This window comes from Convolutriloba macropyga, chromosome 8 (genome assembly GCF_964194025.1).
Source record: "Convolutriloba macropyga chromosome 8, txConMacr16.3, whole genome shotgun sequence".
NCBI classification, from domain to species: Eukaryota; Metazoa; Xenacoelomorpha; order Acoela; family Convolutidae; genus Convolutriloba; species Convolutriloba macropyga.
The window spans coordinates 61,896,508-61,918,013 of record NC_134475.1 but is presented as its reverse complement, the minus strand read 5'-3'; the positions used below and the strand labels follow the sequence as shown (position 1 = coordinate 61,918,013).

General features: G+C 38.1%; 1 protein-coding gene across 2 annotated transcripts in view; it reads left to right on the top strand.

Annotated features, from left to right (window-relative positions):
* Window positions 1-21,505, top strand: part of LOC142344902 (RIMS-binding protein 2-like) — a 114,335-nt gene extending 92,830 nt beyond the window's left edge. For both annotated transcript variants that reach the window (XM_075396956.1, XM_075396955.1), the window contains 3 exons: window positions 6,344-6,496; window positions 6,714-6,788; window positions 21,446-21,505. In XM_075396956.1, the coding sequence (XP_075253071.1) occupies window positions 6,344-6,496; window positions 6,714-6,721 (161 nt within the window). In that variant the 3' untranslated portion in view covers window positions 6,722-6,788; window positions 21,446-21,505. The remainder of the gene's footprint in view (window positions 1-6,343; window positions 6,497-6,713; window positions 6,789-21,445) is intronic.
* The last annotated feature ends 1 nt before the right edge of the window (window position 21,506 follows it).

Sequence of the window (21,506 nt, the reverse complement as noted above, 5' to 3'; positions counted from 1 at the left end):
GGCTAAATTATCTGATAACCAAACAAACATTTTTAATATAATACAGAGTAATGAATTCTTCAAATGGATTCTCAAATATGGACAGACGTGTAAATCATGGAGGTTATTTTGTTTTCATTTCAGTAGCAAGTTCAGTAAATGAACGGGACAAAACTTTTGGTCAAAGATAAAAAAAATCAAGCTAATATAGTTTTTCAAGCAGAAAATAAAATTAATTTTATCAAGTAAACAGTTCATTTTGCAAACAACAACAAACAGTGTACAGAATTCCAATTCTATTCAATTCAATCCACAAAACACAATTGGCGAATAATCTGAACACCAACATTTTTACAGTATGCGGGATTAGCAGACTTTGATTGTTCACAAAGCAAATATGCGAAATATATTAAAAAATGAGAAAAAAATCAGAGAAATATCTCCTTTTTCTTCGAAAACTTGTGGTGTTGAAATCATCAAAAACAGTACAACACATGGTGATAACACGCACATCACGCGTTTTCAAAACATTGAAAACAATTTAAGAGAAAAGCATAGAAGATTTAAAAAAAATGGACGATCGCAAAATGAGAATGAATGGCACAAATTAGTTGGGTAACACAGTAAATGAAAATCCCTCACACCTTCTTGCCATTCCTTTTTAGAAACCAGATAACGTGGTTTTTAATTTTTTATAGTTCCATTAACCAACAAATTGCCTTGAAACATTCAGGTTAATGAAAAACAAAAAAGGCATTTTTCTAAATGTTTTTCAAATTGTTTGAAATTAAAAGGCTTTGTAGAAAATAACACTAGCTATATATTGATTATAATAATTGAACATAACTGTTTGAAGTGCCGACGGGGTAGGCTGTTTTTCGAATGGCATGAAAGCGGTGATGAGGTCTGTTGTTGTTCAGAGTGGAACCGGTTTTTTAGACAAAAAGATAAACAAAAATTATGGAATAACTCAAGAGCTTTAACTTTCACCTACAAGAACTGTCAAACTAAAAAGAAATTTTTATGAAAACTAAAATCACTTAAGCAACTAAACCACTAAGAACAAATAACAAATCGACAAACTGTTGTAATCTCTGGTTAAACTTAAAAAAATGACTTAGACAGCATTTTCAATGTCTGAGATATTTATTGCTCAATCACACAATTTACAAAAAACTTAGATAAAGTAGACTATCCTTTCATTTCACGCAAACAATTTCAGCAGCTGAAATTTAGAAGTCGCGAAAATTATCTTTTTGATTTCTTACCGCGTGATCGGTTGAGTAAAAAAATCATTGAGGAAGACGATGTACTTGGAAAAAATGCATTTGTTGACATTTCTTAACCTAGAATTCAAAAACTGGTGAATCTAAGAAAATAAACTGAAAAGTCCAATAAAATTTTTAGTGCTAATTGGAGAGGGCCGATGACATCTTTTATTGTTTCGATTGAAACCTGAAACATCGAAAAGAACAACAAGAGCAATTATGGCACAGCTCAGAATTCGCAATTTTTTTAATGCTAAAGAGTTGGAAAACCGGTTGACCAAACTTTTAACAACTAAAATGGATCAATCAATTTTAGTTTGTTATAAGACAGAGGTGGGTCCTGTAAGAAATGAAGATTGACAACAGGAACAATGATGAACAGTGGCAAAACTCAAAAAGTGACTAGCTTTTTAAAAAAGACACAAGATTAAAGTCGTATAAACTTTTAGCCATCAAACAAAGTGATTGTAAATGTTAACATTGCCTCTTTGGAAAACTAAAGGACCAATAGGCCAATGTCAGCAAGGAGTTAAAAAGATAGGACATCAGGTACCTTAATGAAAACGCAGAGCGTGATTGCCATAAAGACCGTAATCCCATAATTCTATAGCCGAAAACATAAAATAGGGGTTTTTGGTCTTAGGTGTCTACATTGAAAAATAATGGTGACGGCCAATTGCGAGACTACATCAAAGGGCATTAAGAAAAAAAGTGCGACAAAACTCAATTTTTTTGCAAAGGTTTCTTTATGAAAACACGGTGTTGAAGTCTGAAAAATTAGTATCGGCGCATTGACCGATTCGAACAAGGACATATAAGCCCTACTGAAAGACCTATAACAACTTTAATAGGACTCTTAAGGGAAACAATAAAAAACAGCAAATACAGATTTAAACTTTTCGCACGAGAAAAAAGTTTAAAACCGAAACTAAGTTCAAATTCAAATTTTTGCTTCACTTAAGAGGAGTTTGAAAAACTAATGCTTTAGAGCTACTCTTTTTTCTGGATACAGTTATTGTTGTAGAGTGATTAAAATACGTTCTCAAATTTAGTCCCTCATTGGTATCAAAAAGTTGAAAGAAAAAATTGAACAGATCTTAAAAAGCCAGCATCCAATGTAATGAGTGTTATCGAAGTTATCAAAATACTGTCAATGGTATTGGCTCGCAAAGTTTTTATAGATAGAATGTTCAACAAGCCCTTGCAATAGGTTATGAAGACTGTCTGAGCAGGTTTTTTTCTGGCAGTGGTCTTGCTCATTTTCAGCATTCTTAGCTAAAAATCTGATGAAAGGACTTCTCAACTTATGAAAAGACTCCAAAAGGATATGAGGAGGGGGGGGGGGGGGGGGTTGAGGGGGGTCACTTCCGATTTGAAATGTTTGAACATTTGAACATTTGAATTCATCAGGTTTACAAATGTTGTAAGAAATTATAAATAAAATTTCACAAAGCACACCTGAAAGGAAGAATCAGAGAGTAGTTCAACTCATCAAGGATATCCATCCATTAGTTTCAATGATTTGGAAACTAATGGAGCAACCTAGTTAAAAATAAGTTAAAGAATGTTTGCAGTCATTTGTCTGTTTTAGGTTACGGGGTTCAGGTAGACACCAGTTCGGTGGGCCTGGTGGAAGGTGGAACAAGCGGAATGGCGGAGGAGGAGGTGGAGTTGGGAGTGGGGGTGGTCGGTATCGGTACTTTGTGGCCTTATACAACTACAATCCAATGACAATGAGTCCCAACAAGGACACTGCACACGAGGAGATACCATTTAGAGAAGCTGACGTAAGTCATTACGTCATTTTTTAACTGCCTTAAAAGGAAATTAGGATCTTTTCCGTTTGTTCCCCTCCCAGTGCTTTTTTCACCCCATCCCCGTTACCGAGCACGTGCCATTACATAATAAGTTATGAAAAATATTGGACGTGCGCCTAGGGATTGCAAATAATATGCACCAACTAAACTGGGGTGGAGGGGGGGGGACAGAAAAGGCCGACCGGAAATTATTGGCATAATGATTTTGGGAGATTTGATTATGTAAGTTTTAATCTCGGCGCATTGTGTTGTAAAATTTCTCAATTTTAATCGAATATTTAATTAACTAACAAAAAATAAGTCGTTTCTCTTTTTGAAGTCATGATTGTTGACTGTTGTGAATGTGACGAGCTCACTAAAACTTCCAAAACAGCATTAAATGTGCAAAAAGATTTTTCATGAGGAACCCTATAAATCAACTAAGGCCTCAATGTGAAAACCTATGATGCAATATTTTTTGGAAAAAAACAAAAGGGCCATAATCTGGTCAATTGAGTTTACCCTCTGGTTAAACCTTCTGGTCAGTTTTAAACCCCCCCCCCCTCCCTCCCTTAATTACACAATGAGACTGGCCTCCCTTAGCTTAACCTATCTATAGTGAAAACCAACCCCTCGCTTGTCGATGGAGATCATTTGGTCCAACGATTGTCTAGTTTATGTTTTGGAATTGCCCCCACCTCCGCGGGTTCCGGATCGACGTAAACTCTGATTATAGTAGCATCATCGAATGGGTGTTTGCAATCCGGGGCATTATGGGCTCAATTTGCGCTTAGATTTTATATTGAGAAATAAATAATCTTTTGGTTCAAAAGAGCCATTTATAAGTTTTAAACTTGATTGCACAGGTGATAAAAGTGTACGGGGACAAAGATGAGGATGAGTTCTACTACGGGGAGACCAGAGAGGGTCTGAAGGGATTCGTGCCCAGCAACATGGTCATGGAGTTGGGATCCAGTCCCCAGAACCACCCTCACAACCACTCAGCCGGTGCTGCTAATCGTCACGCCAAAGGTATGCAAAATTGGAAGGATAAATTTGTATTTGCCCAGGCTGAGGTCCCAGACCGAAAGTCGATATGTCCAGAGCCAGATGAACGCACGACGGGTGTGTCGTGCATTCAAATTTACATAATCTGAAAACAAAAAAACGCACGAAAGTCTGGACATGAACGCACGAAAAGTCAGATGAACGCACGAAAGTCTGGACATAGGCACTTTTTGTCTGGGACGGTCTGGATATAGACAATTTCCATCTGGGACGGTCTGTGCATATCAACTTTCGGCCTGGGATCTCAACCTGGGTGGTGTTACTTTCCTCTTGAACGAAGTTTGAGGCCATTATTGTTAACGTGTTTTTATGCAGAACAGGTCGTGGTGTGCGTTAATGATCAGACCCATCCAGATTATAATCAGCCTTAATCAGACCCACCCAGACAGTAATGAGCCATGATCACACTTTAACTCGTTTTTTATACATGCCCGCTTATTCCCCGTTTTTGTTGTTGCCACGATCAGGCCCATCCAGACGATAATTAGCCATGATCAGACCCATCCAGACAATAATGAGCAATGATCAGACTTAAGCTCGTTTTTCATACGTGCTTGTTTTTACCTCATTTTTGTTGCTGCCTTGATCATCCAGACGATAATCAGCCATGATCAGATTTTAGCTTTGTTTTCATACGGGCTCGTTTTTAGCTCGCTTAAGCTATGAAAAGACTCCCGCATCCCGAAAATTTCAAGATTCATACAAGACTTATATGCCTTGTTTGCGTTTATGAAATAGGATATCTAGGCTACTAGGAGATCTTTCAATTAGAGTTCTGGAATTTTAGCTTGACACCTTTTGCTCTGTTGTTCTAGAACACTCTTGACATCTCAAGTGATTTTTTCTTACGCTTCACTTCTTCATTTTTGAGTGATCTCATTTGCTATCATGCAGAAATAAAGTTTTTGCACATGAAAATTTCTAAGCTGTGCATCTAAATTAAATTGCTCCTCGCCTGTTGTTCGGGAACAATTCATTCGACATTAGTCAGTTTATGTTTGTCTGAATTGATTTCGATTCTTTCCACGAGTCGAAAAAAAATGCCACAAATATTATCACTCCCAAAAGTGTGCCTCAAATATCACTCCCAGAATATTATCACCGCCATACCGCAAGTATTATCACTCCCAACATCGAGCTTCCAGTATATTTTCGATTGCTCGCCAACGAAGTTTGTATCCAATATCGTTTTATTGTACAACCGAATTTTCGCCTTGATCGGTTTTTAACTGTTTTTTTAACTTTCCGTCCTCGAAAAACGGGATTGACTGGTAAATCCCGGAGCGCATTAAGATACTTTTAGAGCCATACGGCGAACAAGTCTCTTAGCAGGCGTCACCGAAACTGTTGAGAACAAATAAATTTATAGTGTGAAGGGCAATTCTTAAGAGCCTGACCCCCTCCCCCACTCAACCCAAACCCCCGGATTTACCTTTACAAGCCATTTAATATAGCCTCCAATAAACACTTAATATAGCCTCCAATAAACATAGCTAGCTACTGACGAAGTCAGCTGCTCGCCAGTCCTTTGAGAACGATTCGCCGGAATTTAATGGGTTATGTTTCCAATTTTGAATTAGTTTCGTCGGTGTACTCTTCATGTCCTTTTCATATATATATATATATATATATATATATATATATATATTATATATATATTATATATATATATATATATATATATATATATATATATATATTTACTGTGTTGTTTCTTTTAAATAAAAAATTTTTCTGCTTTCCTGAGTATCTTCTCCCATGATCTAAAACTAGGATAAGAACGGTCTCAGCGGCTATTACTTAGCGTTTTTTTTTTTGCTTACAAATTAGAATAGGAAAATGACGTCTGTGGCTTTTCAGGCACTTTTTTTGTTTTGAGCTTGGTTAAGAAGGAAAAAAAATGGCGTCAATCTGGTTGTTAATATTGCATGATCTTGCAAGAAGATGTTATTCTTGCAAGAAAATCTTGCGAAAAAATTGCTAATCTTGTATGATCCTCCAGGAAGATCTTTTGCAAGATTAACAAAAAAAAAATGTCAATCTTGCAAGATTTTGCAAGAAAATCTTGCAAAATTTACATCCTAAATCGACTAGGGTAGTTACGCGGTTATTAGATCATATGTTTTTTGAAGCAAATCGTTGCATTTTGGGCGAACTAAACATAGTCATCACAAAATTTTTTTTGGCGAGATTTGGTTTTAAGCTACAGTAGAAATGAAATATTTGCTTTAGGGCCAGCAGAGGTTAACGGAGGTCAACAGTCCAGTACGAGTAATTTGGCAGGTCAGAAGTTGAAGGACAGGGCCAGTACCAGCTCCCTTCGCAAGATGGTCGCCCTATTTGACTATGATCCCCCGCCAGACATCCCCGAACCCAGATGCAGAAGTCAGTATATTACCCATCGGCATGAATCCAACTTCAATAACCTCCAGATGACAAAAGGACATTTAGATCTATTCTTTCCCCCTCCACCAGTACTTTTTATGCCCCCTTTAACCATTTTACCTTCCATAAAAACAGAAGCACTTTGTAACAGAAACGGAGATTTGTTTTTTGAAGACTTAAATTGTTAATTTGTATTACAAATGACTCAATTTTTAAGGACGTTGAGTTGAGTTTCCGAGCCGGCGACTTGATGTACGTGTTCGGATCAGTGGACGAAGACGGATTCTATGTCGTGAGTATTACCTCCCCCCCCCCTACATGCATTCAATTGATCCCATTTGAAGATATTTTTAATCTCCGTTTGGGCTACGACTTAACTTCCTTGAATTTACGTGCGGAGCAGTTCTCTTAGATCCTTACTATCGTATGAGTATGCGATTAACCAAAATTGGTGTGGACTACTCATGGACTCATGGCGTGAAGGTCATTTATTTGATTTTAACCAACCCAACCAACCATGACACGCCCCCCCCCCCCACCCCACACACACACACACACACACACACACCCCTCCTCTCACTTCTTTCAAATCCCCCAAACTTTGTGGGACGTAATTTCACGACGTAAAAGTGATGGGGAAGCTTTAGGTGATTTAGATACCTATGACCACCCTTTTACGCCCACTGCCTACTTCCCCCCTCCCCACTTTCTTTCCCACTTCTGAGTGATGGTAGGCTCCCTGAGCTCAAACTAGCAATTTTGTTGCAATTCCAGTTTTGATAGCATTATTTTTTAAATAGCCGCACAGCGACAGCTGGGGCTATTATTGGCCTTCTCTTGGTTTTTTACTACTCGAAATGGAGTATTGGTTTTCTTAAGGTTTTTTAACCGGAAGTACTATTCGTTCAGGCGCTGTTTTGACCTAAAAGCGAAAGTGAGAAAAATTTCCGTGTGAACAAATTTTTTCTCAGCGTGAGAAGTTTTTTGATCATGCTCTGCGTTTAGTGAATGATTTTTTGAAAAGTAGTTTTTGACTGAATGGCACATATAGATAACCGTTTTTAGCCGTTTTTTCGTCTAAGTGGCCCAGTTTTTTTTTTTGCTTGTAATGTTTTTTGTAGGACTGATTTTTATTCGATGCAATATTGAAATGCAAATCTCGGAAATTGATACCACAGTGTTTCGCAGAGCCTGAAAATGCGTTTCAAGTTCAAAATTGGCAACAATTACTTGATTTTTTTAATTAACTTCTACCTTTTTTCTATTAATTTCTTTAATTTCTTTTTTTTGGATCTTTCTGCCGTCTTTTTGTCAAAAATCAGTTAATAGGGCAACTTCACTTCGATAATTCATATAATCAATGCCTCTTTCTACCTCGATGTATATTTGTTTTATAAAATTGTACATTTGCTAATCCGATTTTGGTAGTTTTTTTCCAATTTTTGTCAATCTTTTTGTCTGTTTTTCGGTTTTAATTACTAGAAATAGTCTTTTTGTGAAACATATAGTTGAAGTTTTTTTGATAAATGCAGTCTTGAAAATTTTGGGCCATTTTTTTTGAAAAATGCTGCAATGTTTCGTATTCTTGAATTCCGCTTTTTCTTTTTTTTCTGTTTAGAAGGATGGATCTTTGTCTCATAGAACTTGTTGTAGTTTCTATGTCTCGAATGCTGAACATAGATAACTTGTCTTGTTGTATTTTCTATGTATCGAATGAAATGTATTCCTTTTTCTTGATTTTTTAATTTAATTTTCAACTTTCAAAAATCAAGAATTATTCATTGTAACGGTATTCCTTACATCGGTTGCATATTCCTTACATTCTATTTTGTATCATTTTAGCTTGTCCTGGAACCTACATTTTTATTGGTTATATTGATTCTTGATAACAGTTTTTTGATATCAGTTTTTTCTTAATTTTACTCATTGTTTTGGTTTGCAATTGATTTCTTTCATCTTAAAGCTGTACTGAGAGTTTGCTAGAAAGCTTTTCTCACAATTTCAAACTATTACTATTTACCGCAATTTTCTTCCGTCATTATTGTTTTTAAACGATTTATTGCCTTTGAATTTTATTCTGTTGCTTATGTCTTCTCTGATTAATTAATTTTTGAATTAGTTTGAAATTATGTTGTCTAGCATATATATATACAACAAGGAAGAACTATGGGATGTTTCTTTCTTACTTGCAGTGATTAGAAATCTAATTGCAGTGGTTTTCTGATTCTTAAATTTGAGCATTTTTTTTGAAAAATTTTGCTTAGTTTCTAGAATATTATCTGCCGTTTGCTTTCGCGATCTTTTTGAGAGTAGAATTATGAATAACTTGAGAGCAAATGATTGCTCTGTTGGCTTTTCCAGCCTACCTATATTTTTATTATCCTAATTTTTTTGGACTTTTTCAACAATGCCAAACGTTTTCAAAACTATAAATTTTTGCTTCATTTTGTTTCTCTTGTGTTTGTTTCTTCTCGTGGTTTAAATTTCCTAAATTTTTAGATCAAGCCTGGGTAGCTAATGAGTTGATGGTTTAGTATAGAAGGTAATGGTTTCAGCTGCAATTACGGTTTTTTTGTGAAATTTTGACGCTTCGAGTCGCTTCCGGAGTTCTTCCGGCTATGTTTTTTATTTTGTCGTCAAGATTTTTGTTAAGACCATATGGTATCACAACCAATTCAAATCTTCTTTTTGTTCATTTGCTCATGCAATTCCAACTGAAGTGCGTGTGTAACGTAATTTTTCGCTCTTAGTGGAGTGAGCTTTTTTTGTTCGGTCGCATGATTAGTTTTTTGGTCACACATGACTTACCTTACTCTCAAAAATGACTTCATGACATTGAAATTGATTTTTATTGGCTTTCATTCAAAAAGATAAGGTCCAGTGAATGTGCGTCACTCTAAATGACGGTTATTTCAGAGCACCAATAGAGGCAGCAATAACTTATACAGATTCTTAATCAAAATAGAACGCCTTCAATGAAAAGACTAATTTTTTGGTCTGTGTTTTTTACTGTATATTGAGTATATTGAGACTGGAGATCTACAAAGCTATTGCGGCTATTTTCTGACAATCTGCCAGCTATGTTTATTCGTGTTTTTTTGTTTTAATATTAATTGTTGACTTGTCATATTTGGAGTGTGGTTGGTTAGTTTTTTGTAATTCTATTTGAGTGTTTGAGGTGATTGAGTTGATTGTTGGATTCGTTTTTGGGCGTCTCACTGCTTATTTTATAAGATCTCTTCACGCATTTTGATGATTTTGTAATTCAAATCGGAAGAGTCGTTTTTTGATCACGTCAATGCTCGATTTGGGCTCGTATTTTGCATGGTAATTTTAAAATTGAGTGTAAAAAACGTTTCTCGGACAAACAAAAATTTGCCTCTTCGATAATGAGCAGCTTCATAATTTGCTTCCGAGGTTAATCTTGAAGATAAATGCGTAGGAATTTAACCCAACCGGGTTTTATGGGCAAAAATAATCCCGAAGACAGAGTAGAATTGGCAAAATTGAATAAATCGATTTTAACATTAAAAAAGGCCGATCAATTTCATAGGGTTACACTTTTTTCCAACAATTTTTTTTCTTCCCAGTTGAAATAACAAACATGAAAAAAATGCGTGGAAATCAAAATTTCAAATCAATTTGTTTGTCAAATAAAACATTGTGATTTGATTCATACGGATTGGCATAATCGTTTTAAATTTTTTTTGTTATAGTCGTGACATTTACGTGCTTGAATGAAAAATGTTAAGTGAAAGGAGTTCTCAGATTGGTCTCTATTTTCCACCAAAAAAGTTTCCATTTTTTGCCAATTGTAATGTGGCTTTGCATTCTTCAACCTCGGTCGTAGGGGTGGATTTTTGGTGAATTCTTGTTCTGCAACAGAGCCTTGAGGAATCTGGCAGGTTCTGTCAGAATCTTACAAGACGATGCATCTTCTGCCAGATTCATACTGGAAAACTTTTTTTCTGCCACAAGATAGCTTATTTTCTGCCAGATTCATACAAGATAACCACTTTTCTGTTAGATTTCTATAAGATAACAAGGTTTTTGTAAAATTACTACAATCTAACCATTTTTGTGCCTGGGACCTAAAAGATAACTAGTTTCTGTCAGATTGACAAAATATAATTTTTTTGTAAGATTCCTGTAATATATAAAATTTACCGGGAATACCTTCAAAAGTGATTTTTCTATGGGAACTCTTTTATGTTAAATTACTGTGCAACAACGAAACGCTAACTGTGCTCGTAATGTATTCTCGCATTAATTAATTAAAATATTTGAAAAACTGAAGCAAGAAAAAAATGCTTTTATTGTAATCAGTTGTATTTTATAGAGGCCCAATAAGTATGTCATGTACTCTGCGTGAAATAAAAACAAATAAAAACTTTGGATGTTTATATCAGTAAACCACCATATCTAGCAACTTTTTTGCAAGCACTGTTCAATATTTTTCACAAATTTTCGTGTTCTTTTATCAAATGGACAAACAGCTGTACTGGAAATAGTTTTCTGAGAAAATATTTTTTAGCAGCTTAGATGTTATTAACCAATTAAAATGCAGCTCAATCGGAACAAACTCATTCCCTTTATCAGAATCTTGCAGGGTTTTGTCAGAATCCTCTAAGATAGCAATTCTTCTGGTCGATGCTGTCAGATAAACCATTTTCTGGTAGAATCTTGCAAGATATATTTTTCTGCGAGATTTTGGAAGATAGCCATCTATCTGTCAGAATCTGACAGATTCCTGCAAGATAACCACCCTGTCTCGACATTTGGGCTTTGATCGCAAAGTTTAATCTGTCTAGGTGGCTAGTTTTTGATATTGAGTCCTGCTAGGCTGAGGTCTCCAAGATAAATGTTCAGTCTGTTTCTTTGTTCAACTCTGCTATTCCGTAGAATCTTTTAATGTATCTGTGTAATACTGCATTTCTTGCACTTCGCATTGTGAAAATGCAATTTTTTGCTTTTATCATCAGCAAGTTTGTATTCTAAGAATGTCATGGTAAGTCAGCGTTCTATTATGTATTCTCGATGTTCGGCAATTTGCGTATTTTCTTTAATAATATGGTCTTATTGTGTTTTTGAGTACTAATCATTTTGATTTTTATTGCGGCTGAGCTTAACAACTCAGAAATCAAATTGAATAGCGCTTCAAGGCCATTTCAAGCCTTAAAGCTAGAATAGCGTGACAAGCGAAATTTAATGCTACATTCTATCGAAGCCAAACGGATTTGTTCATTTTGTTCAACATTTATATTTAGCAACTATTATTAGTACACAATCGTCATTCATGAAGTCAAACTATAACTCAAACTCGAACTACCTCAACCACCAGCAAAACAACACTACGACTTAACAGTATTGCATCAGATTCTTTGCGATTGGATTGCGAATCAACCTGTTATTGATACAGAATATTCGACAAAACTTCTACATGGTTAACAAATTTCCCATGACATCAAATTTACAGTGAAAAAGTGACGTTATGGAAAAGTGTTCACATTCTGTCGACATTATTATCTACAACCAATCAACAGTTGAATTTGACATGTAAATCCACGTGACTAGCAGCATAAAAGGAGCTTGAAAAACTACCAAAAATCAGTTGAAACTTGTGAATTTTGTCTTATTAAACTGACATACAGTGCGTATTGAAGCACACTTTCTTGAGCGGTAAATTACTTGTTATCGTGTCTTGTTTCTGTAGATCATATTAGTGATTGTACAGTTTTAACTTTACTTTGACTTGTGAAAAGAGAATTAACTTTGATATTCTCAAACTTTCTTTCTGAGGAACGAAGTTCCTAAGTAAGAGAAACTTTGTGCAAAGCATAAAGTCAGTTTCTCTTACTGGCTTTAACGAAGCCTACTCTAGTTCAACATTGGTGTTACTGAAACCAATAGAGAGACTTGCTAACATTAAAGTTAGAAAAAATTATTATTCTTGTTCACCTATAGTTACAGTAATTGAGCCCCTTTCTGTAATCTTTGTAGCAGAAAGCTGAAACTTTGTAGAAGTATAGCCAATTTACAAGGCTACAATTTGTTGGAAATAGAATTCCTGAATTCGGATTATAACTTGAGTTATTAACAAAAACTCAACAAAATTTGATTGTTTCAATTTGAATTATTTTGTTATTCTGAGAGAAACAAGCTTGGTATTCCGCAAAGCTGAGCAATTAGTTATCAGAAGTAATTGAGCAACAAGTAATGCAACGGTATTCTACAGTATAGCGGATAATACAGTTCACAAAAGTTAACTGCAAAAACACAATATCCGGACAGATTTGAAACCGCTGAAACGAACTGGGCGGTGTAAAGTTTTCCTTGACTTTGATAGGAGAGCAGCCGTTACATTTGGTCCGCCGACCCGGACAGTGGAAGGCAAACTGCTGTCCAACCTGATGAAGAGATTGCCGAAGGCAACCCCAAAAGAGAATCAAACAAATCAACAGCAACAGGCCAGTGAGGCGAACAGAAGAGTGCAATTCACAAAACACGTTGAAGAATTGACCTCGTTTAAACGGAACAAGCAAAGCAAACAGCAACCAGGCAATTCGAGCACAACCAGTAGAGAGGAGCTTCAATCAACAGCTCACAGGTACGACAAGAGATTCCGAGACTTAGTGGAAGAAGTCAACACCAAAACAGGGATTGGCTACAAAATAATTGAAGATTCAGATCGACCCAACAAATTAAAGGTCCTCTACCAACAGACTGTCCACCTCCTAGAGGAAGAAATACCAAAGCAACTGCAGCGTCGAAACAAGCTTGTGCCCTATCAAGCTAATTTCGTTGAAGAGCATCTGAAAGAAGCAAGGAAGTGCAAAGCAAGTTTGGACTATCATTGGCTTGCATATATAAGCAAAGGCACGCAACCAGAAATGAATGCAGAGCAAAACAACGCAACACAAGCAGTGAACGACAGCGAGAGCAACAACAACTACCCAACGGACAACCCAGTTGCTCAAACAGTGCAAAATGGAGCAACAGCAAGCGGCCAAGAGACGGAGAATGTCTCCGAAACATCGTCAGCAAAGCAAAGGCGAGAGGAAAGGATGAAGAAATTCGATATCGAGTTCGAAACCAAGATGCGACTCGAACAAGCACGGTTCGAGCGAAGGAAGCTAGAGCCTGAAATGCAAATGAAGGAACTGGAAACCAAGCATCAACTGCTGGAGGAAGAGCGTGAGCTAGAGCGCAAAGTGAAGAGAACAGCATTAGAGAACGATGATGCTCGTTCCCAATCAACTGGTGCTCGAGACAAATCGCCTTTCAACTGGACCCCCAAGAAAAGAGATGTCTCTGACTGGGCCAGCAGAATCGACAACCTTCTAACACCAGATCGATCAACAGCTCGCTTCGAAGTAACCCCTGAAGTGAACAGGCAAAGTCACTTCTCACGATATCGCAGTTCACGAGACCGATCCTCAAGTGTTGAAGACCGAGACGTTTCCCCCAGAGCTGGTCTATTACGATACAATACTGGCTATTCAGGTAGTAGTAGCCTACCAAAGCTGAAGTTGAACAACTTCGACGGGAACCCTCTCGAATGGCCGGAGTGGTCTAGTATGTTCATTGCTACAGTGGATCAACGACCAATACCAGACTCAGAGAAGATGAGCCATCTGAAGACTCTACTGACAGGCAAGGCAAGGTCAGCAATCTCTGGAATGGGCTATTCTGGACAGTTCTATGGTGCCGCATGGAGCATTCTGGAGAGGAAATTTGGAAGGCCTCATGTGATCATTGATGCACAACTGGAGAGTCTTCGCAATGCAAGTCAGGTGAAACCTCACGACTCAACAGGTCTGATCAGTTTCTCAGTTATTGTTTCGAATTTTGTGAATGTGCTCAAAGAGTACAAGCAGATTGGTGATCTGCAGTCAAGCTCGACACTGTATATGGCAGTAGATAAACTACCCCAAATTCTCAAAGAGAAGTGGTGGTTCTATGTTGATGATAAAGATGAAGATTGGCCTGATCTGATTATGTTTGAAAAATGGCTATCAAGGATAGCATTCGTGCACGAAGGGTTTTCAGCTTTCAAGGGAGAGCGAAGAGAAGAAGACCGAAGAAGCACAAATAGAGACAAACGGTTCTCGAAAACGTCGAACTTCAGTGCAAGTTCCAACGTGAAAGAAACGAAGCAAACGCAAAGTGATCACCGTCCTCTAGCTGATGGCACTCATAAAATATGGAACTGTCCAATATTCAGGAACATGAGTGTGAATGATCGGTACGCAGCAGTGAGAAAGCAACGCTTATGTTACGGATGTCTAGGCAAAGGACATGCAATCAAAGATTGTAAAGTCAATGCGTGCGGCATCAATGGATGCATCAAGAAGCACAACCGATTGCTGCACTCAGAAAACCAAATGGACGAGGGCAATCACGCAGTCAACGTAAGCGCAGCAACAATCAACCAGAGTAACGAAGTTACTAGCTTTCTTCAGATAGTTCCTGTCTCAATACAGAGCGGTGGCAACAGGCTGAACACATATGCTTTCCTCGATAGTGGATCAACGGTTTCATTCATCGATCAAAGTGTGCAAGAGAGGTTACGAGCCCAAGGCACCGATGTGACGCTCAACATAGCTGGCATACACGGAACGAAGGATCTGAAGACAGAAAAGGTTCCTCTAAAAATAAAGGGAGTACATTCAAAGGTGCATTCAATCGAAGCGTTTGCACACCCGTCAATCTCCTTGGGAAACACAAACTACATCTACAACAAGCTGAAGCAAAGCTTCAACCACTTGAGTGTTTTACCCAACAGAAGCTTCAACTTGATGGAAGTTGGCATCATCCTTGGTCAAGATGCTTATGAGCTACAACGACCATTGGACTACAAGATAGGAACACGAAGTGAACCTTTCGCCGTTCTAACAGAGCTAAGATGGGTAGTCAGTGGACCCATGACGGGCAAAAGAAGACAAAATGTTTGTCATTTCGCCTTCACTGAAGATGTGAAAGTGGCAGAGAATATTCAATCCTGGTGGGACATAGAAACCTATGCTTCCAAAATCAACGTCGTCAGTCAGTCAAAGAAGGAACTGCAGGCACAAAAGATGCTAGAGAGTACGACAAAGTTCACAGGCGAGCGGTATGAAGTGGGAATGCTGTGGAGTGAACCAGAGCCAAACCTACCGAACAATTACAGCTCAGCCTTGGGTCAGCTTTACTCACTGGAGCGAAGATTCCAAAGGGACCCAAACCTGAAGAATTTGTATCAACAGTCAATAGATACAGACGTAGAAAAAGGATTCGTAAAGATATTGGACGAGTCCGAAGCGAAAGGCACCTTCGGGAAAGTATGGTATTTGCCACACCATCCAGCGCTAAACCCGAACAAGCCTGGCAAAGTAAGACGTGTTTGCAATGCCGCATCCAAGTACAAAGAAGTATGCCTAAATGATAAGCTACTAGCAGGACCTGATCTGCTACACGGCTTGATCGGAACAATATTCAGATTCCGTGAAGGACCAATAGCTCTAACAGCTGACATCGAATCGATGTTTCTACAAGTGCAAGTTCCCGAACAGGATAGAAGTTGCTTGAGGTTTTTATGGCGTCCAAGAACTAACGAACCTGTTCAGATATACGAATATCAGCGTCACGTATTTGGAGCTAAGAGTTCTCCAACTTGCGCGAACTATGCTCTCAGGCGAGTGGGACTGGACAACGAAAAAGAGTATCCAATAGCAACCAAGACAATACAAAACAACTTCTACATGGACGATTTCATCAAATCGGTAGAAACCCCTGAAGAAGCAATTGAAGTCTTCAATCAACTACAACCTCTTCTCTCACAACACGGATTCGAGCTGAAGAAGTGGATAAGCAACAACGATGAGGTTACCGAAGCAATCCCAGAGGACTTGAAGTCAATCTGCAACACAAAGCAAGTCGAAGTGGAACCCAGTACGGAGGGATCCTCAGTGCTAGGACTACAATGGACCGTTACTGATGACAGTCTTCAAGTATGCAGAGGTACAAACAAGGAAGTTGAAGCACCTATAACCCAGAGGAAGATTCTGTCACTGGTATCTTCAGTATTCGACCCGATCGGATTGTTTGCTCCGTTCAGTGTTCATATGAGACGACTTCTGAAAGGCATCTGGACTAAGAATGGACAACATTGGGACAACGAGGTGGAGCCAGGTGAAGAAGAAGAATTCCTGAGATGGAAAGAACAACTTCCAATAGTGGCTGAAACAAGCATCGATAGAAGATACTTCAACAGAGAGAGGGATAAAACTGAGCTTCATGTGTTTGCTGACGCATCTGAAGACACGATGTGTGCAGTGGCCTATCTACGTTCACAACCAAAAGAATACTCAGCTGACTTAGCATTTGTCGTTGGAAAATGCAGAGTGGCACCGATGAGGCATCTTTCAATACCACGATTGGAGTTGCAAGCGGCAGTCATGGCAGTGAGGTTGAAAGAACAGATAGTCAAGGAACATGAAATGAAGATAAATAGTTGCAGTTTTTGGTCAGACTCAACTACCGTATTGCAGTGGATACACAGTTCCCATCGCAAACAACAAGTGTTTGTGGCCAATCGAGTAGCTGAGATACTAGATACAACTGATGTTTCACAGTGGAAACATGTGAGCGGTATCAACAACCCAGCTGACATTGGCACCAGAGCAATCAACATTGAAGAACTCAAGAGAAGTGAGTGGCTCACTGGGCCGGCCTGGTTAAAACGACCAGAAAGCGAGTGGCCAGAGCAAGTGAACCTAATCTTTGCATCAGATGAAGAGAATATACCCTCATCAGTATTCATGATACAGGCTGAAGAGAAGAAAGCTGTTATCCAGTGGGAACGATTCAGTAACTTCAACAGACTAGTAAATACAGTGGCATACGTACAGCGAGCATTGAACAAACACAAACCAGCAGCAGTCGTAGCCAGCATTGAAGAAAGAGAAAAAGCAAAAGCAACAATCTTCAAGCTACTACAACAAGAACAGTTTGATGAAGAGATGAAATCTCTCAAAGCTGAAAAGGAAATTCCAAAAGGCAGCAAAATCCTACAGTTTTCACCATTCCTAGATGAAGAAGGACTTATTCGAGCAAAAGGCAGAATAGGCAAAAGTCAATTGGACTTCAATGCAAAGCATCCAATTCTGCTACATTGGAAACATCATGCGGTTGAATTATTCTTGCGAAACGAGCACAAGGACAATCAACACGAGGGCACTGAGCATGTAAGAAACATTGTTCAGCAGAAGATTTGGATCCTAGGCATACGGAACGCCTTAAGATCAATCAAGAACAAGTGCGTTACCTGCAGAAAAGGCAGAGCACAAACGATAGCACCAGTCATGGCAGATCTACCCGAAGAGCGGTTAGATGCTTCAACAGCCTTTACAAATGTTGGAGTTGACTACTTTGGCCCTTTCATTGTGAAGATTGGGCGAAGAATCGAAAAGCGATGGTGTTGTCTCTTTACTTGTCTAACTATGAGAGCAGTGCATATAGAAGTGGTACCCAAGTTGGACACAGATAGTTGTCTCAATGCAATAATGAGATTTATTGCTCGAAGAGGCAAGCCGGAGACGATCATCAGTGACAACGGGACAAACTTTGTTGGAGCTGAAAGAGAGTTTGCAGAATACGTTGCGGCATGGAACAAAGAAGGGATCGAAGAACATCTAATTCAACGAGGGATCAGATGGAAGTTCAACCCACCCGCAGCACCACACTTTGGAGGAGTATGGGAGCGGTTGGTGAGAAGTTGCAAGAAAGCAATGTATGCAGTGTTGGGGAACAGATCAGTCACCGAGGACGTTCTTTCAACAACGATGTGTATTGTTGAACAGACATTGAACGCAAGACCTTTGACTCCAGTCAGTTCAGATGTTAATGACTTAGAAGCATTGACCCCCAATCACTTCTTGCTTGGCAACAAGAACGTTTGCTTACCCTACCTACCATGCGCGGAGGAATTTGTCGATCATCGAAAGCTCTTTCGACAAACTCAAGCCTATGCAAATCTCATATGGGACAGATTTCGGAAAGAATATCTGCCAACTCTGAATAATCGGCAAAAATGGCGATCTACGGCGAACAAAACCCTTAAAGAAGGCGACCTCGTTTGGTTGATCGAAGACAGCAATAAGCGTGGATATTACCACCTAGGTCGAGTTACGGAGACCATCGATGGGTCTGACGGTGTGATTCGATCAGCTATAGTTCGAACGAACGACGGAGTGTACAAGAGACCAGTACTGAAGCTCGCCCCAGTACTACCTGGAAAAGATGTTTTCGCGATGGAAAACAGGGCCGGCGATATTGCGGCTGAGCTTAACAACTCAGAAATCAAATTGAATAGCGCTTCAAGGCCATTTCAAGCCTTAAAGCTAGAATAGCGTGACAAGCGAAATTTAATGCTACATTCTATCGAAGCCAAACGGATTTGTTCATTTTGTTCAACATTTATATTTAGCAACTATTATTAGTACACAATCGTCATTCATGAAGTCAAACTATAACTCAAACTCGAACTACCTCAACCACCAGCAAAACAACACTACGACTTAACAGTATTGCATCAGATTCTTTGCGATTGGATTGCGAATCAACCTGTTATTGATACAGAATATTCGACAAAACTTCTACATGGTTAACAAATTTCCCATGACATCAAATTTACAGTGAAAAAGTGACGTTATGGAAAAGTGTTCACATTCTGTCGACATTATTATCTACAACCAATCAACAGTTGAATTTGACATGTAAATCCACGTGACTAGCAGCATAAAAGGAGCTTGAAAAACTACCAAAAATCAGTTGAAACTTGTGAATTTTGTCTTATTAAACTGACATACAGTGCGTATTGAAGCACACTTTCTTGAGCGGTAAATTACTTGTTATCGTGTCTTGTTTCTGTTGATCATATTAGTGATTGTACAGTTTTAACTTTACTTTGACTTGTGAAAAGAGAATTAACTTTGATATTCTCAAACTTTCTTTCTGAGGAACGAAGTTCCTAAGTAAGAGAAACTTTGTGCAAAGCATAAAGTCAGTTTCTCTTACTGGCTTTAACGAAGCCTACTCTAGTTCAACATTGGTGTTACTGAAACCAATAGAGAGACTTGCTAACATTAAAGTTAGAAAAAATTGTTATTCTTGTTCACCTATAGTTACAGTAATTGAGCCCCTTTCTGTAATCTTTGTAGCAGAAAGCTGAAACTTTGTAGAAGTATAGCCAATTTACAAGGTTACAATTTCTTGGAAATAGAATTCCTAAATTCGGATTATAACTTGAGTTATTAACAAAAACTCAACAAAATTTGATTGTTTCAATTTGAATTATTTTGTTATTCTGAGAGAAACAAGCTTGGTATTCCGCAAAGCTGAGCAATTAGTTATCAGAAGTAATTGAGCAACAAGTAATGCAACGGTATTCTACAGTATAGCGGATAATACAGTTCACAAAAGTTAACTGCAAAAACACAATATCCGGACAGATTTGAAACCGCTGAAACGAACTGGGCGGTGTAAAGTTTTCCTTGACTTTGATAGGAGAGCAGCCTTTACAATTTTCGATTTTAATTGTATTCTGCCTTTTCGTTGGGTAAAAAAATTTTTTAATGAATTGCTTAGTTTATTTTGCACAGTTTATTCAATTTGCAATTTTTGGTTTCTGTTGACCCGTACCTAACTCTAAGGCAAATTCAGTTTTGATTCAGAGTCTAATTAAGGTCACATTTTGCTCAGAATTTGTCTGATTCAGAGCTAACTGAATTATTCATTCTAAATTATCATTTGATTCAACAGAATACTGAATATTTTTTCTGAATTTTGCTGGGATTCAGAGAAATTAAGAAATTACTTCACAGTTGATTCTGAAATCTTTCTGAATCAGTACTAAAACTTGAAAATTTCCTGCAATTGTTCACTTTTGGGATACTTTTTCCCTCACGTCTTCGCACGTGATTAATTTGGGTTTTCAGTCATTTCTTCTATGGGATTAACTCTCTGTTTTGCGAAGTTTGTTTCTTGTTTCATTTTGTAAACATACTATACTGCTTTCAGATGTCTTATTTTTCCGCAACTGTAGCAAACTTTGTTTTGTTCCCTGCATTTGGCTTTGAGGCCGTGCTAATATTTTTCTCCACAGTAAACTCGAATTGTGGATCATTGGTTTGCCTTTTCCATTGGTGTGTTGTGCTCTTTTTAGTGTCAATATTTTTTGGGTTTTCTTGTTCTGTCTGTTTGCGATTCACTGTATATGAAGTTCATCATTCGTCCTGTTTAAGTCTGGCTTGCTTGCATTTCGCAGTCCGTTGAAAACTAGGCTATTGGTATGTTCGATTTGATGTTTTCTGTCGAATCGTTTTGTAGTTTGTAATATGGTATTTTATCATGACCGTTAAACTTTAATTCGAGACCTTACTCTTTTTGTCTGCCTTGAATTTAACATTTCTTTAAGTTTCCCATTTTTACCATGTTCCACGGTCCAGGTGTCACCCCATGTCCTTTCGATTTCTGTTTAAACGATTTTCTTCGGAGTGTGTCTCCTGGAATCTTGCTGCCAGAATTTTGGTTATCGGTTGGCTTGTGTTCCAGTGGAATACATTTTCGGCTGTTTCGTTTTCCCGTTTATCCACAGAGCCTGGGACTGTTGGTTAGGCTTTCCAAAGCTGATCGTCCGGATCGAATTGATCGATTAAATTCATATATTGTAAGATAGTTTCCCAGTGGTCTGCTGTAGAGAATTCTGACTCTTAACCATGGGATAACTGTTGCAACTTTTTAAGAAGATGCGCTACATTTTTTTTCTTAAAATGTACGAAAAAAGCTTACGCAATCACGCGCTGAAATTATGTAAGAATTGCGCTAAATTTTTGGCTCATTCTTCACATAACTTTTGAAAAAAATCATCGGCCGGGGTACCAATGTGTAACCTTTTGGTTTATGTTACAGGCTGAGCTGCAATCTGGGGAGAGGGGACTAGTGCCTTCGAACTTTCTAGAAGAACTGATGG